Genomic DNA, 16690 nt, shown 5'->3' on the forward strand with positions numbered 1-16690 from the left:
CTATTATCAAAAAGATAGCAAATAACAAGTGTTGGTGAGGATGTGGAGAAAACGGAACCCTTGTGCACTGTTGGTGGGAATGTAAATTGGTGCAGCCACTATGGAAAACAGTACAGAGGTCCCTCAAAATATTAAAAATAGAAGTACCAGACAACCCAGCAATTCCACTTGTGTATTTTTGCAAAGAAAATGAAAACACTAAAAGAATGAAATCTTGCCATTTGTGACAACAAGGATGTACTTAGAGGGTATTAAGCTAAGTGATATAAATCGGACAGAGGAAGAGAAATACTGTATGATTTCACTTATATGTGAAATCTAAAAAACAAAACAAATAAACAAGTAAAACAAAACAGAAATCAGACTCATAGAGAATAAACAGGTGGTTGCCGGAGGGGAGGTGGTGGGGGAGATGAGTGAAATAGGTGAGGGAGATTAAGAGGTACAAACTTAACTGTTACGAAAGAAATGAGTCACAGGGATGAAATGTGTAGCATGGGGAATATAGTCAATAATAGTGTAAATATTTTGTATGATGGCAGATGGTAACTAGACTTACTGTGGCAATCATTTTGTAATGTATAGAAATATCAAATCATTACATTGTGCACCTGAAACTTGCATAGTATTGTAGGTCAATTATACTTCAATCAATAAATCTGTCTATTGGGCTTCCCTGGTGGCGCAGTGGTTGAGAGTCCGCCTGCCGATGCAGGGGACACGGGTTTGTGCCCCGGTCCGGGAAGATCCCACATGCCGCGAAGCGGCTGGGCCCGTGAGCCATGGCCGCTGAGCCTGCGCTTCCGGAGCCTGTGCTCCGCAACGGGAGAGGCCACAACAGTGAGAGGCCTGCGTACCGCAAAAAATAAATAAATAAATAAAAATAAATCAATCTGTCTATTGATAGAGTAAAGAAACACGACAACAAAATGCAGTGCATGACCCCTGACTGGATCTTGGGTTGGAAAGGATAGCCAGCTATAAAATATATTATTTTATTGGAACAATTGTTATAATTTGATTATGGAGTTGATGCTATTTAATATTATATAAATGTTGGATTTCTTGAGTGTAACATTATGATTATGTAAGGCATAATGCCTTTGTTTTATTAGATACAGGCTGAAGTATTTAGAGTTAAGTATCATGATGTCAGTACTTACTTCCAAATGATTCAGCAAATATAGTTATTCAGAGAGAGAGAGAGAGAGAAAGCCACCGAGAGATAAATAAAGCAAATGTGCCAGAATGTTAAAAACTGGTAAATCTAGGCTGATGGTATACAAGTGTTTATTATTTTTTTCCAATTTGTTATATAGGTTCAAAATATTTCAAAATAGAAAAAGGGGCAGGAGAGGTTCAACATAGGCTTCCCAGGTCAACCAGGTTTAGAAGGTGAATGGGAAAACACAAGCAAAAACAAACACACACAAAAGCAGAAAGGGTTAGGGACAGCTCAGCTCATCTATCTTTCCTTTTGTAGCAGTGTCCTGACTACTAGAACCTTTAGTCTGATCAAATGGACAAGACTCTGAGAATTATGTTATACTTTACACCTATTGCCTGTATTATATATAAAAATAAACCCACAAAATCAGCGATAGTTATAGAGGGCATTTTGGGGGAAATTTGAAGATAGACTGTATACTAAATAGTAATATTGTATTAAGGATAATATCCTTATTTGTGAGAATGATATTGTGGCTATGTAGGAGAATGTTTATGTTCTTAGGAAAGAAATGCTAAAATATCTGCCATTTACACTCAAATGGTTGGGGAAAATGTGTGTGTGTGTGTGTGTGTGTGTGTGTGTGTGTTTAGAGAGAAAAAACAAACATGGCAAAGTATTGACAACTTGAAGATTTTGAGAAAGGGTGTGCGGCTATTTATCGTAATATTCATACAGCTGTTTCATAGGTTTAATATTGTTTAAAATTAAAAGGTGGGACTAAAATCAACTACACGTCAATAAAAAAAATTTTTTTAAATAGGTGGGGTAAAGTTTCTGCATTTCCTTTGGTTCTCCTTAGGTACCTGCTAATTGGTTTGGCTTTCTTTTAAATTTACACTTTTGTCATATCTTCCTCCTTGTCCCCTTTCAGCCTAACAAAAGGATATATAAATGAAAGACCTATGCATGTTTCCACATAGAAAATTCTTCTCCAATAAGATAGTTATTGCTTTAAGATAGAAATGAGTGAGGACAGTATGGAGTAGTAGAAAAGTATAGGCTTTATAGTAAGACTCAGGTTCAAATCTTGGTTCCAAAAATTATTAGTGATGTGACCCTGGAAAAGGTATATTTGATCAGGCACACAGCAGTTGTTTAATGATTGGTAGAGATTTGGGAGTAGGTAGTAGTAATTATTATTTCAAGGACACTGGCTGAAAACAGTAAATTTTCTTGATATTTCCATTCTGCAATCACTATATCATTTGCCCCTTCCCACCCTTAAACTGATAAAAAAGGAATCACAACATTGACCTACCTCAGAAGGAATGTCACAAAGTATAAAAAAATTTTTTAATGACATTTATAATTAAAAATTCAATGCAGCCAACATTTATTGAGCCCATACTTTATGGGCACTGTGCTAAATGCATAGTTCTTGCCCTTAGGGAGTTCACCACTTAGTGAGGGAAACACTTAAATACACACTCAGTACAATACAGGTGAACTGCACTAAGTGCTAAAATAGAGGCACAAAGTATTATAGGAATACTGAGAATGGAGTAAGCAGCTCATTCTCACAAGGATTATCAGGAAGTGCTACATAGAGGAGATAAAACAAAAGCTATGAATTGAAGGATATATAAGATTTCAACAGGTACCAAGGGGAGCAGGTCATTTCAAGTAAAGGAAATGGTTTTAGGGACTTCCCTGGTGGCACAGTGGATAAGACTCTGCGCTCCCAATGCAGGGGGCCTGGGTTCGATCCTTGGTCAGGGAACTAGATCCCACATGCATGCTGCAACTAGGAGTTCACATGCCACAACTAAGGAGCCCTGGAGCCACAACTAAGAAGCCACCTGCCACAACTAAGGAGCCTACGTGCTGCAACTAAGGAGCTGGTGAACCACAACTAAGGAGCCCGCCTGCCACAACTAAGACCCAGTGCAATTAAATAAATAAATAATAAATAAAAGGAAACGGTTTTAGCAAAGGTACAGAGAATGAAAGATCATGGTAGGTTTGTAAGGGAATATGTATTTGGTATGGAATAGCTAGGTCTTCAGATGTGTTATGAAATAGAGGGGATGAGAATGAAGGAAAAATTTGGAGCTGTATCATTGTTTTAAAAAAATGGCCCTGAACACTATCCTAAGGAGTTTTTGCTTAATTCTGAGGTCTGTGGAAAGCCTTTGAAATTTCCTAAGCAGAGCAGTGACATGACTAGCTTTATGTTGGCCAAGTCAACAAATGTACTTTGTTGTATATGGTGGAGGAGAAAACTGGAGAAATAAAAATTTTGTTTGATGTTTCTCTTCTAGGTGACTGGGTGGATAGTGATTCCATTAATGGAGACAGAGAACACAAGAAAGTACCTGGATATTTGTGGGATGTGGGGAGGTAGGGAAAAGGAAAGGAAATCAGCTTTGGATATGTTTGGTTTAAGTTGCCCAAGGAACAACTCATATGCAGATGTACAACACGTGATTGAACATTCTGATAGCTTGGATAACTGTTCAGCAAATATTCACTCTTTTTGCCCTCTTACTATGGGCAGAATATACTTCTGTGCCCTACTGATGTGGGAACTTATGTTGGTGAACCTGGGGCAAGCAAAGCCTTGAAATATACTTGCTCAGTAGGGCTTATGTTTGTGAGCTTCAGATAACACCATGAGAAGATCAGGTCCTGGCTAGTTCACTGGTCCAAGATGGATAAGAGACACGTGGAGTACCCACATATGGAGTACCCAGCCAGCTTGCCAACTGCAGCTAGACCTATAAGCATGATAATAAACACTTACTATTGTAAATCACTAAGTTTTGGGTAGTTCATTAAAAAGAATAGCTGAACAAGGGAATTCCCTGGCAGGCCAGTGGTTAGGACTCGATGCTTTCACTGCTGTGGGCCCAGGTTCAATCCCTGGTTGGGGACCTAAAATCCTATAAGCTGCGTGATGCAGCATCCCCCCCCCAAAAAAAAGAATAGCTGAACAATACTACTATATATTTAGAGCATGAAAAATAACTAGAGATAATACCTCCATCAGTTCATGGCATAAACAATTGTAGTACTCTAAAGTAAAAAGAAATCCCCTAAACACTCTCAGGCACTTAATTCCCTCAAGGATTCCCTATGAAGCAGCATTTGATGTACAAATCAGAGTGTTTCATGTCCAAGACTTTTAAAAGAATAAATTCAGTCATTCCTATAGTTGAGAAACATACTGTAGAGCAGTATTATGTGCTAGGCGTTGTGCTAGGTAACTAAGGAAGAAAAGAAAAAACTTAAAAAGATCAAGTATCTACTATGTGACAGGCACTGTGGTAGATGCTTTACAAAGATGAACATATTTAGTATTCAAAGCAACCACGTGAAATATATTATTTTCCAGGTCCCATCCCCAAGAGATTATGATTCAGTAGTTGAGAAGAGTGCAGGAGATACAGAACATGCATTTTAAGCAAGCCTCTAGGTGATTCTGATGCAAGAGATCCATGAATCACACTGAGAAATAGTGAGAGAAAGAATGAATTTGCATGATGGCAAGTGGCATGCATTTTTCAAATTTATTCTTCCCAACCCATTTATTACTCTTACATCAAGCCATGACAAACAGACATTACTATTCTCCTTTTATAAATGGTTAAACTGAGGCACAGTCAGGCTATATAACTTAGTTAAGGTATCTAGTTAAAATGTGACAGTGCCTGGACCTATAAATCTAAATATCTACTAGATATCTCTTGATGCCCCGTTGTAAGTTCAAGCTCAACATATTCCAAAAGAATTAATCATTTTCTCTACCCAGCCTCTGCCCCAAACACAAACACATCTGTTCCTCCTCTTCATATACCCAATCTCAATAAATGGCACCACCATGTATCCATCTATCTATGCTAGAATTCTCCTTTGCCTGCTAAATCTAATAAACTGCCTTATCCTGCCAATTTCACCTTCTTTTCTTAAATTAATTTTTTACTGAAGTATAGTTGAATTACAATGTTGTGTTAACTGCTGCTGTACAGCAAGGTGACTCAATTATACATATATATATATATACATACTTTTTCATATTCTTTTCCATTATGGTTTACCACAGGATATTAAATATAGTTTCCTGTGCTACACAGTAGGACCTTGTTGTTTATTTATTCTGTATATACCAGTTTGCATCTGCTAATCCCAAACTCCCAATCCAACCCTCTCACCTTAATAGTTTTCATATTTGCTGTTTCATATCAACCTACACTACTACTAACTTAACAATAATAGCTTCATTTATTGAGTGCCTACATCATATCTAGCACAGTACAGTAACCCTTAGATCAACTCTGTGAGGTGGGTAATATTACTATCTCCATTTTATAGATGAGGACTCTGAGGCTTAATAGCTTTGATTTGATGTCCTTTTGCCTCTATACAGATGAGTTCTAGTCAACAGCTCAGCTTTCCCTCTCATCTTTCCTAGTTCTTCTCTCTCCAACTAGTTCTAGAACACCTCCTCTTGTTTATTCTACTGACAAATGAAACTTAACAAGATGAAAACTAAACCTACAGCAAACTTTTCCTATTTTCCTGTTATCATCACTGGCAACTTCACAGTTTTGTAGTCTTCAGTGTTGAAGTTTATAAGAGGAATCATGATGTAGTAGAAAGGAACAGGAAAGAAAGTTAGAATCTGACCTGAATTTACTATTTGATTTCATATTTTTCTAGCTTTCTAGCTCTAAACTCTGTGCTTATTAAGTTTCCTTAAATACAGAATGAGGTTAAGGGTAACACTAACTCATGTAGTCTTATATGGGAAAAATATAATATATAGCGTTAAATCCATTTCTGAAGAAAAAAAATCTCTCCAATGTGGCACACTCATAAGTTGGTACTCCAGTATATCTTAAACCCATAGTCTTGATAATCTTTGTCAGTCAAATCAATCTTCTGCTTAAGTATCTGAAGTGGCTATGTCTTATCTACTGAATAAAATGTAAACTGAGCTCTGCAGACACCTGACACCCTCAACCATACCACTGCCTATTCTTACACCACACTAGCTTTACTCTATGAAACAATCCAGTGGAGCCATTTGGTTCACAAGCATTACAGCTTCTTATTCTTCAGCCTGCTCTCATTCTGTCCCTTCTGTATTTCAAAGCCCTCTCATTTCTTTTACCAATCCTTTCTTTTTATAAAGAAAGGTATAGGGCCTCCCTGGTGGCGCAAGTGGTTGAGAGTCCGCCTGCCGATGCAGAGGATACGGGTTCGTGCCCCGGTCTGGGAGGATCCCATATGCCGCGGAGCGGCTGGGCCCGTGAGCCATGGCCGCTGAGCCTGCGCGTCCGGAGCCTGCGCGTCCGGAGCCTGTGCTCCGCAACGGGGGAGGCCACAACAGTGAGAGGCCCGCATACTGCAAAAAAAAATAAAAAAAAATAATAATAAAAAAAATAAAATAAAGAAAGGTATATTCCTTTCTTTAAGATCCAGGTTGGTAGCTAGCAAACAACTAGGTGTATGGATAAAAACAATGAGTGCATGCAGTTCAAAACAAAGGCACCACAATGAGACCGGTAGGAGGGGTGGACTCACGATATAATCAAATCCCGTACCCCCCAGGTGGGCAACCCACAAACTGGAGATTAATTATATTACAGAGGTTCTCGCACAGGAGTGAGAGTTCTGAGCCCCACGTAAGGCCTTCCAGCCCAGGGGTCTGGCACCATGAAGAGGACTTGGCTTTGAAGGCCAGCAGGACTTGAACACAGAAGCTCCTCAGGATTGATGGAAATAGAGACTTCACTCTTAAAGGGCATACACAAAACCTCATACACCCTGGGACCAAGGGTAAAAGCAGTAATTTGATAGAAGACTGGCCCAGACTTACCTGCTGGTCTTGGAGGGTCTCCTGGGGTTGGGGAGACCCTGGGGACATAGACAATGGTGGCAGAAACATCAGGGAGCATTCATCTGCATGAGCTCTCCTGGAGGCTGACACACCTTGGCACATCAAGACCCGGCAGAACGGAACAGGCTGTAGGCTTTAGTGCTGGGATGCCTGAGGCCAAATAACAAACTGGATGGGAACATAGCCCCACCCATCAGCAGATAGGCTGCCTAAAGACTTCCTGAGCCCACAGCCACCTCTAGATAGCTTCTAGATACAGCCCTGCCCACCAGAGGGCCAAGACCCAACTCAACCCACCAGGGGGCAGACATCAGAACTAAGAAAACTATAGTCCTGCAGCCTGCCGCAGGCTAGACACTACCCTGGGACCAGCTGGCCCCTGGCCCTTGGGTGACGAGAGGGGAGTGAAGCTTTATGAACAAGATAAAACCCCAGAGGAAGAACTAAGTGACATGGAGATAAGCAATCTACCCACGAAAGAGTTCAGAGTAATGATCATAAAGGTGATCAAAGAACTCTGGAGGAGAATGGATGCACAGAGTGAGAAATTAGAAGTTTTTAACAAGGAATTAGAAAATATAAAGAACAACCAAACAGAACTGACAAATATAATAACTGAAATGAAAAACACACTAGAAGGAATCAATAATAGGCTAAATGAAGCAGATGAATGGATCAGTGAGCTGGAATACAGAGTAGTGGAAATCACTGCTAAACAGAAAGAAGAAAAAAAAAAAAAGAAAAGAAACGAGGACAGTTTGAGAGACCTCTGGGACAACATCAAATCCACTAATATTCGCATTATAGGGACCCCAGAAGAAGAAAGGGCCTGAAAAAACATTTGAAGAGATAGTAGCTGAAACCTTCCCTAACCTGAGAAAGGAAATAGTCACCAGTCTAGGAAGTGCAGAGTCCCATACAGGATTAACCCACAGAGGAACACACTAAGATATGTTGTAATCAAAATGACAAAAATTAAAGATAGAATATTAAAAACAACAAGGAAAAAGCAACAAATAACATACAAAGGAACTCCCATAGGCTATCAGCTGATTTTTCAGCAGAAACTCTGCAGGCCAGAAGGGAGTGGCACAATACACTTAAAAGTGATGAAAGAGGAAAAATCTACAATCAAATAATACTCTACCCAACAAGGCTCTTGTTCAGATTTGACTGAGAAATCAAAAGCTTTACAGACAAGCAAAAGCTAAAAGAATTCAGCACCACCAAACCAGCTTTATGACAAATGCTAAAGGAACTTCTCTAGGCAGAAAAGAAAAGGCCACAACTAGGAACAAGAAAATTATGAAATGGAAAAGCTCACTGGTAAAGGCAAACATACAATAAAGGTAGGAAATCATCCAACCATATAGCTAGTAGGGAGGTTAAATGACAAAAGTAGTGAAATTATTTGTAACCACAATAAGTGGTTAAGGGATACACAAAACAATTATATGTAAAATATAATATCGAAAAAAGTAATTGTGGGGCTTCCCTGGTGGTCCAGTGGTTAAGACTCTGTGCTTCCACTGCTGGGGGTGTGGGTTCGATCCCTAGTCAGCGAACTAAGATCCCACATGCTGTGTGGCATGGCCAAAAAAAAAAAAAAAAAAGTAATTGTGAGGGGAAGAGAGTACAAATGCAGGTTATCTAAAATGCATTGGACATTAAGAGATCAGCAACTTAAGCATATATGTATACAGACTGCTACACAAAAGCCTCACTGTAAACAAAAATCTCTAATATATGCACAAAAAAGAAAAAGGAATCCAAACATAACACTAAAGATAGTCATCAAGGACTTCCCTGGTGGTGCAGTGGTTAAGAATCCACCTGCCAATGCAGGGGACACGGGTTCAAGCCCTGGTCCGGGAAGATCCCACATGCCACAGAGCAACAAAGCCCATGCACCACAACTACCAAGCCTGCGCTCTAGAGCCTGTGAGCCACAACTACTGAGCCCACGTGCCACAACTACTGAAGCCTGTGTGTCTAGAGCCCGTGTTCCACAAGAGAAGCCACCACAGTGAGAAGCCTGTGCACTGTAACGAAGAGCAGCACCCGCTCACCACAACTAGAGAAAGCCTGTGTGCAGCAACGAAGACCCAACACAGCCAAAAATAAATAAATAAAGAAAGAAAGAAAGAAAGAAAGAAAGATAGTCATCAAATCACAAGAGAAGAGAACAAAAGAAGAAAGGGGAAAAAAGACCTCATAAACAAATCCAAAACAATGAACAAAATGGCAATAGTAACATACCTATTGATAATTACCTTAAATGTAAACAAACTAAATGCTCAAACCAAAAGATATACACTGGCTGAATAGATATAAAACAGGACCTGTATATATGCTGCCTACAAGAGACTCATTTCAGATCTAGAGACACATACAGACTGAAAGCAAGGGGACAGCAGAAGATATTCCATGCAAATGGAAATCAAAACAAAGCCAGAGTAGCAATATTTTTATCAGAGAAAGTAGACTTTAAAATGAAGATTGTTACAAGAGATAAAGAAGGACATATACATAATGATCAAAGGATCAATTGAAGAAGAAGATATAACAATTGTAAATACATAGGAACACCTCAATATGTAAAGCAAATGTTAACAAACGTAAAAGGAGAAATTGACAGTAACACAGTAACAGTGGGGGACTTTAACACACCCCACTATCCCATCCCCACTTATATGGTCACCTTGGAAAGCAACAACCTGGAATCACAGTGAAAACCACCAGCTTTGCAATCACCTAATGTATTAAAGCTCCTTCAAATGCCCATTCCCAGAGAACTGTCATTATTTGACCTGTCTGGTGGTTCCTTGGAAGGCCCCACTCATAGGCTGTCTTTATTTGATCTGACTTGGAGCTTGCCAGTGCAAACCATCTTTTTTCCCAGAGAAGCTTGTCAAAAACAGTCATAGACAATTGTTTAACAGTGCAGCTGCCTGAGGCAGTAGACAACAGGGCAAATGAGAGGTTCCAATAAACTAAAATGAAAAAAATAAGAAATGAGTTGTTAATGGGGGCTTTGAAAAGCTCAGGTATGAACCTTGGTATTGAAAAGGCCATACACGTGTCCAGGATTGTGCACAGGCTCAGGAATGACATGAAAAGGCCCTAAGATCACAATTCTGGGTACCCTTGAGAGTCTGCATAAGCAAGGAGCAAGCAGAGTTTTAAACTGTCTGGCTAAGTGTTGACTGCATACCCCAAATTGCATACAGAGCCCCTTACCATAAAGTGGAACACCTATTGGTTTCAGGCATATAGGGAAACTTCTGTCATTGTTTCAGGAAACCATATCTAAAGAACTAAAGGAAAGTGTGAGAACAGTATCTAACCAAATAGAGAATAACAATAAAAAGATAGAAATTATTTTTTAAAGGAAATTCTGGAGCTGAAAAGTACAATATTGAAATGAAAAGTTCACTAAAGGGGTACAATGGCAGGTAAGAATCAGCAAAACTGAAAGATAGGTAAATTGAGATGATCCAATCTGAGAAAAAGGATAGAAAAATGAATGAAAACAATGAACAGAGCCTCAAGAGACCTGTGGGACACTGGAAACCCCTACCAAAAAAAAACCCCAAAAAACACACAACATACTCCCTAACAGTTTTCACAGAAGAGAAGAGATAGAAGGGGCAGAAAGAATATTTGAAGAAATAATGGGTGAAAACGTCCCAAATTTGATGATGAACAACAATCTACACATCTATGAAGCTCAATACATTCCAGGTAGGATAAACTCAAAGAGATCCACATGTAGATGTATCATAGTCAAACTGTCAAAAGTTAAATATAAAGAATTTTGAAAGCAGCAAGAGAGAAGTGACTTGTCAAATCCAAAGAAATCTTAATAACATTTGATTTCTCATTAGTAACCAGTAATGCCAAAAAAAGTGGGATGACATTTTCAAAGTATTGAAAGAAAAAGACTGTCCATCACAAATTGTATATCCAGCAAAACTATCCTTCAGAATGGAAGGATCAACTTCCATCACTACTGGATGAAGAGCTCCATTACTCGCACCTAAGTGTAAATTATTAAAACAAACAAACCAACAAACATAACCTAAAAAAAATTATTTTTAACCCCAATCATTCAAAGACTTTGGAAAAGGTCCAAAGAGGAAACAGCAAATTAAGAAATACGTATTCAAGAAAAAATATAAATATTTGGTAGGAAAGGTGAAAATCTGTGATATTTGAAGAAAGACTGCTGCCTGCCTCCCTCCTCCTAGTTCAGTGAGGTGAGACTCCACTCTTGCTGCAGCCAAGAACATAGTGCTATTTCTTCTCTCAGCTACCAGCTGTAAGGCTTTCTTCCTGGGAGAATCAGGACATCAATGTTTCTCATACTGCCTGCAGCTATCTATTGCTGAAGCTTAGTCCCAAGTGAGTGTGGTGGAGAGGTAGGGGGTTCCCTTCTTTTATTCAACCTCCACTCATGGAATGGAGACTCTATTTTGGGCATGGCACACTGAGAATACTTGAGGAGCTCCAATTTAAGGGAAATGAAATTTCAAATCACAATGAGATAACATTTCACATCAACTAGGATGGTATAATAAAAACAAAGCAAAACAAATAAGAGTTGATGAGGAAGGATTTAGAAAAATTGGATCCATCATACATTTCTAACATCTATAATGTAAAAGGGTGCAGTTACTTTGGAAAACAGTCTGGCAGTTCCTCAAAAGGTGAATCATAGAGTTACCATATGACCCAGAATTTCCAATCCTAGGTATGTGCTTAAGAGAACTGAATGATTTTGTTTATATGAAACATCTAGAATAGGCACATCTATAGCAACAGAACGTAGTAGTTGCCAGAAGCTGGAGGGAGGGAAGAATGGGTAGTGACTGCTAATGGTTATGGGGTTTCCTTTGGGGTGATAAATATATTCTGGAGTTAGTAGTGGTAGCTATTGTACAAGGTTATGACAAAAAGTCCATTGAATTGCATACTTTAAAACTCTAATGGTGAGTTTAATGGTATGTGTATTATATCAAGAGAGAGAGAGAATGAAAGAAATAGTTACTTTTTACTTGGAACTTTGTCATTATGGCTTAGGAGTTTGAAAATCACTTGGTCAAGCTTATGCAGTGTCAACCATACACTAATAGCTTACCTCAGTTCCTGTTTCTCTCCAATCCCAAGCCCGACTTCCCCCTGGCCACACTTTGCAGTCCTTATAGATTTTAGTAGAGCCTTGTACTTTCATTTGCCCCCATGAGAGGGAAGCAATTTCAGGGGAAGACATAAGGAACTTAATTGAACTCTGAAATTGAAAGAAAAATATACTAAATCAGTTTTAAAGTAAGGTTGAAACAGCTCCAAAATACAGGAGCTATACTATAAACAGAATGTATTTCAAAATATAATGCTGTATACAAAATATAGTAAGCCCTGGTCCTCTATGAGTTAAGAAGCATCTTTCTCATTTATGTGGTTGTCACTTCTTCTCCAGAGGTCTAAAAAGTGAAATGTTTTTCTTGGGATCCTGAATCATCCAACCATGGAAACTAGATACTACAATTACTTCTCAGACTCTGGAGGGAATTCTCAGGATATTTTTGAGAGATAAAATTAAAGGTGGAGATTTACTTCAGCATGATGGAGTGAGGAAGTTGACAAATCCTTTCCCTAAAAGCAGGTATAAAGCTGGACAAAACTGTCAAAATAACAAGTTGGCACTCTGGAAATAATATTAAAGACATACTGCAAACTGAAAAACGCTTATTCATGAAAACCACTGAATTTCAGATAAGAACAGTAAGATGTTTTGTTGTTCTTGCCTGGGATTACTCCCATGCCCCTACAACAGTTCTGTTGGCACAGAGGTTCAACTTGATTGGGGCAGGGCATGAAAACCAACAGTCTTGCTGCTAAGGCAGAGGAGGCTCACTTGATTTAGAGCATTTTCAGTTAACCTGGTGATTTCAGTGGCAAGTAAATATGGATGGCACGTGGCTCTGCTTCCTTAATATTGTAAGCCTGTTTGGAACAAGCAATGGATTGTCAGAGTAGACAGGGATTTAAAAGGAATTCCCAAGAGGTGCTTGATAAGCTCTCTATCCAGAGTGGAGCAAAGGCTGTGAGCATATGCATCAAAGACAGGAATAGGCCTAAGTCATGGAAATGTTCTGGGCCAATGGAGCCTATAAAACATGCAAAGTGAAGAGGTGAGGGGGCTCAGAAGAATGTAAGAGCCAGGGAAGAGGTGAAAACATCTGAACATTGAATGTACTCCCCAGCACACACACTGATCCATCAGTAGAGAGGGTAAGTCTTACTGGCTTGAGGTGTTTGAACACAATCTTTGGCTGTACACTAAGATATATAGGCACAGAGGAGACCCCCTAGGAAGCCAAGCTTAAAAGTGAAAACAAGGGGAACTCCCTTACGGTCCAGTGATTAGGACTTGGCACTTTCACTTCTGGGACCAGGGTTCAATCCCTGGTTGGGGAGTTCCCGCAAGCCATGTGGCACAGACGAAAAAAAAAAAAGAGAAAGAAAAAAAAAGTCCTTAATACAGATTTCAGTGGCCACACATTGCGTGGGAGACAGAATCCACAGATTTAGTTTCGGCAAGTGACTAAACAGAAACAAATAAACTAAGAACAACAATGTAGGGGGAAAATCCAAATCCAGACTCTATAATACATTATCTAAAATACCCAGTTTTCAATAAAAAATTACAAGACATGCAAAGAAACAAAAAAATGTGACTCACACTCATCAACTGAAACAGTATCTGAGCACTCCCATATATTTGATTTAGCAAAGACTTCAAAGAAGCTACTCTAAATATGTTCAAAGAACTAAAGGAAACTATTCATAAAGAATCAAAATTATGATGAAACAGGGGATGGGCAAGTTAGGGGGAGGGGATTAAGAGATACAAAGTGCTCTGTATAAAATAGATACACAACAAGGATATATTGTATAGCACAGGAAATTATAGCCATTATCTTGTAACTTTTAGTGGAGTATAATTTGTAAAAATACTGAATCACTATGCTGTATACCTAAAACTAATACAATGTTGTAAATCAACTATACCTCAGGGACTTCCCTGGTGGTCCAGTTGTTAAGAATCCGTCCCCCAGTGCAGGGGACGCGGGTTCCATCCCTGGTCAGGGAACTAAGATCCCGCATGCTGCAGGGCAACGAAGCCCGTGTGCTGCAACTACAGAGCCTGCATGCCACAACTACAGAGGCTGTGTGCTGCAACTAAGACCCGACGTAGCCATAAATAAATAAATAAATATTTAAAGAAAACTATACTTCAGTGTAAAAATTATGACAATGACTCAATGAATATAGAATCTCAATAAAGAGATAGACATTTCAAAAAAGAATCAAATGGGAATTCTAGCATTGATAAGTACAATAACTAAAAGGTGCTTGATTCAGGTTTCTCCAGAGAAACAGCACCAGTAGACTATATATATTAACAGATTTATTTCACAGAAGTGGCTCATGCAATTGTGGGGATTGGCTAGTGCAAAATGTGCAGGGTAGGCTGACAGGCTGCTCTCAGGCAAGAGTCGTCATTTCAGTATTGATGTGTTATTTCTTCTTCCTCAAGGAAACCTCACTTTTCCTTTTGCGGCCTTTCAACTAATTGAATGAGGCCTTCCAAGAGTATTGAGAATAACCTTTATTTAAAAGTCAACTAATCGTAGATGTAAACTAGGTCCACAAAACACCTTCATAGCAGCACCTAGATTATTGTTTGATTGGATAACTGAGTGCTATAGCCCAGCCAAGCTGACACATAAAATTAACCATCACAGTCCACCCCTTGTTAATATGGTACCTATATACATGTCCTTAAACTGTATTTAATCTCCAAATAAAGACAATAACAAAGTGATATTTTTCCCTAATATTAATAACTACTAACCCATTTTTTAAATGTGTAATATAACAAAGGACATATACACACTATCTTTGGTGCTATGGGAGGAAGACACAAATTTATAAAACATGATTCTTGTGGAGAAGTTAATATTACACTAGAGGAGAGAAGACATGCAAATAACTAACAATTTTTTAAAGGTGACTTTTAAAAATTACAAGGTAACTTTTGAAAAGTGGTATAAGGAAATTGTAATGAACTGTTATGAGGGTTGAGAAAAACTTCTGTACTAGTCTGCTAGAGTTTCCATAGTAAAATAACAAAGACTGGGTAGCTTAAACAATAGAAATTTATTTTCTCATAGTCTGGAGACTGGAAGTCCAAGATCAAAGTGCCAGCAGGGCTGGTTTCTGGTGAGACCTCTCTTCCTGGCATGCAGATGGATTCTTTCTTGCTTTGTCCTCACATGGCCTCTTCTCTGTTCATGAGCACTCTTGATGTCTTTTCCTTTTCTTATAAGGATACCAGTCCCATGGGATTAGAGCCCCAATCCTCACGGCCTCATTTAACTTTAGTTACCTCCTTAAAGGCTCTATTTCCAAATATAGTCCCATTGAGGATTAGGGCTTCAACAAATGAATTTTGGGGAGGTACAGTTCGGTCCATAGTAGCTATCCTATGGCAGTACTACACAGTCTTGATTACTGTAGCTTTGTAGTCACTTTTGAAACCAGGAAGTGTGAGACCTTCAACTTTGTTCATCACTTAAAAAACTGTTTAGGATATCCTGGGTTCCTTGCACTTCCATATTAATATTAGGACGAACTTACACATTTCTACAAAAAAGCCAACATAATTTTTCTTTCAGTAAAAATAATTATTTCATCAGAGAAATTGGTTTCAGCCATGCTCTTAAGAAATAAGAATAGACTGATGCATAACTCTTTTTTTTTTTTTTTTTTTTTTTTTTTTTTGCGGTATGCGGGCCTCTCACTGTTGTGGCCTCCCCCGTTGCGGAGCACAGGCTCCGGACGCGCAGGCTCAGCGGCCATGGCTCACGGGCCCAGCCGCTCCGCGGCATATGGGATCCTCCCAGACCGGGGCACGAACCCGTATCCCCTGCATCGGCAGGCGGACTCTCAACCACTTGCGCCACCAGGGAGGCCCTGATGCATAACTCTTAAGAAAAAAGATGGTAAGACACTTCTAAAAGTGTTTCTTCAATGAATACAATTCTATTGCAAAAGAGAATTCAGTTATCATTAAGAGAAAGAACCAGAAAATGGCTGGATTAAATCTTGATATATTACTTCTTTTTATTTTCATATATTTTCCTATGAAACTATTTTGAAGACCGTAGATTCCTACTTCTGTTGACATTTAACAGCTTTTTCACTACATATAACATATCCATATACTTCTGGAAGTATTTCTTGTAAAAGTGAGTTTTAAACAAACCTAAGTAAATTTGCTCATTACTAATTAGGAATTCCCAAACTGGCTCCACAATTGAATCCAGTTCACTTCAATATACATTTGCCAGGCTTACAATATCTGTAAAAAAAATTGTGTGACAAATGCAAAGATAATATGTTGGGGAGACAGAAATATGTATAAATTATTCCATTATAAGGCAGACTGTTAGCAATGTAATTTGACAAAATTGAAGGCTAAGCCATTAAATTTTAAAATCAAAGCATAATTACATTCAATTAAATGCAGAAATATCTTTTAGAGTTCA

At 38.8% G+C, this 16690-nt stretch overlaps 1 protein-coding gene across 1 annotated transcript in view; it reads right to left on the bottom strand.

Moving 5' to 3' along the window:
- Positions 1–16690, bottom strand: part of AAMDC (adipogenesis associated Mth938 domain containing) — a 33498-nt gene that overhangs the window by 12658 nt on the left and 4150 nt on the right. The window contains exon 2 of the mRNA XM_060102805.1: positions 12214–12363. Coding sequence (XP_059958788.1) covers positions 12214–12345 — 132 coding nt within the window. The 5' untranslated portion in view covers positions 12346–12363. The remainder of the gene's footprint in view (positions 1–12213; positions 12364–16690) is intronic.

The sequence above is a fragment of the Mesoplodon densirostris genome, chromosome 7, assembly GCF_025265405.1.
Source record: "Mesoplodon densirostris isolate mMesDen1 chromosome 7, mMesDen1 primary haplotype, whole genome shotgun sequence".
In the NCBI taxonomy this organism is placed as follows: Eukaryota; Metazoa; Chordata; class Mammalia; order Artiodactyla; family Ziphiidae; genus Mesoplodon; species Mesoplodon densirostris.